At 38.4% G+C, this 1,333-nt stretch overlaps 1 protein-coding gene across 1 annotated transcript; it reads left to right on the top strand.

The window, feature by feature from the left end:
- LOC113166057 (C-X-C motif chemokine 10-like) lies at nucleotides 1-1,117 on the top strand. Its single transcript, XM_026365983.1, has 4 exons — nucleotides 1-103; nucleotides 418-544; nucleotides 631-714; nucleotides 834-1,117. The coding sequence occupies exons 1-4, from the start codon at nucleotides 49-51 to the stop codon at nucleotides 916-918; spliced, it is 351 nt and encodes a 116-aa protein (XP_026221768.1). The 5' UTR covers nucleotides 1-48; the 3' UTR covers nucleotides 919-1,117.
- The last annotated feature ends 216 nt before the right edge of the window (nucleotides 1,118-1,333 follow it).

Here is a 1,333-nt window from a genome sequence, read left to right on the forward strand (position 1 = left end):
AAGAAGACACAGAGTGGTGTGAACAGCAACCTGACTGCAGCAACAAACATGAATTCAGATGTCATTGCCTTTCTCTTCTGCCTGCTTGCCCTCGGTGTGCAAGGTATTGTAAAAAGTTTGTACTTTGTGATTGTGATCTGGTTTCTTTCTGGTTGGGTTGTGAATGGGAAACATTTTCACTACATAAATAGACACAGATGACCTTTTTATTCAGTTACAATAAGAAAGGTAGGTGGCTCATAGGGAATAGAGTGGTTTCTTCCAAAAGACAGTAGGAAGAGAAAGTACAAAAATACATGCAAAGCTACACTAATCAGTATTTATGTCAACAATACATGAATTTGCTGTACAATGTTATGTATGAAACTACTTTAAAGATGATCAGCAGCTATAAAGAGAGTGTCGTTTCTCTAACAGGTCAACCAGCCAGCAGTTCGAGTAAGTGCAAGTGTTTGAGTTACGTCGGCAGGGTAAACTCCCAGCTCATCAAGGCCGAGCCAGTCATACACTACCCGAGTGTCTTCTGTCCAAACACAGAGATCATGTGAGTAAACGATGCTTTAACCAGTTTGGGTCTTTCTTCTGCAGTCTCCAGTTCCTCCCTAATGTGGCTCTCTTTTCTAATCATAGTATTACAACAACAGCAGATAAGGAAAAATGTGTGAACCCTCAGTCACCACTCGGGAGACTGATTCTGAAAAACTACAAAAACAAGTAAGATCTGCTGCACTGCACCAACACCAGACAAAATACTGTGCCACAGTGCTCAAGTTCCTCCATACGAAATACTACTGTGAATGTTTCATGTGTAATAGAATCCCCTGTTGTTTCAGGCACGGGAAGAAAGGAGCTGTGAGCATGACGACGGTTTCAAGCTCAACAACACTCCACACATCACCCAAGCTAAAGATACAGTGATACATTGTTGGGCAATAGAAGGCAATGTCTCCGGGATTGTCTTTATCATGTAAATACAGGTGTCTGTCTACTGTTTCTGTTTTTTATTTTTACTTACTGTTGTCTCTATCAAGTAAATCATCTGTATACATGATGGTGTTGAATAGTGTTGTATATACTTTTTAAATTCTACAAATAAAACACACCTGATGAGATTTCATCTCTGTGTACTGCCTCTTAAGTATTTTACATTGGACCAGCTTTAATGTGTTGGAGTCACACTTTCACTTGATGCCATTTTCATTATTTTGACAATTTCTCAAAAATACTGAATATTGTAGGAATTACAACTATTTGAAATATATACACTCTTAATTTGCCTTAAAGATCTTTCAGGTTTGTTCTATTTTGTTTTATTTCAACACTTGTGTGTGGA

Source organism: Anabas testudineus, chromosome 6 (genome assembly GCF_900324465.2).
Source record: "Anabas testudineus chromosome 6, fAnaTes1.2, whole genome shotgun sequence".
Taxonomy (NCBI): domain Eukaryota; kingdom Metazoa; phylum Chordata; class Actinopteri; order Anabantiformes; family Anabantidae; genus Anabas; species Anabas testudineus.

What these genes read in the sequence shown, in the direction of transcription:
- LOC113166057 (XM_026365983.1), top strand. Translation starts at nt 49, where the DNA reads ATGAATTCAGATGTCATTGCCTTTCTCTTCTGCCTGCTTGCCCTCGGT. An exon ending in GCTTGCCCTCGGTGTGCAAG is followed by an intron (nt 104 to 417) that starts GTATTGTAAAAA and finishes TTTCTCTAACAG; the next exon opens with GTCAACCAGCCAGCAGTTCG. An exon ending in CTGAAAAACTACAAAAACAA is followed by an intron (nt 715 to 833) that starts GTAAGATCTGCT and finishes CTGTTGTTTCAG; the next exon opens with GCACGGGAAGAAAGGAGCTG.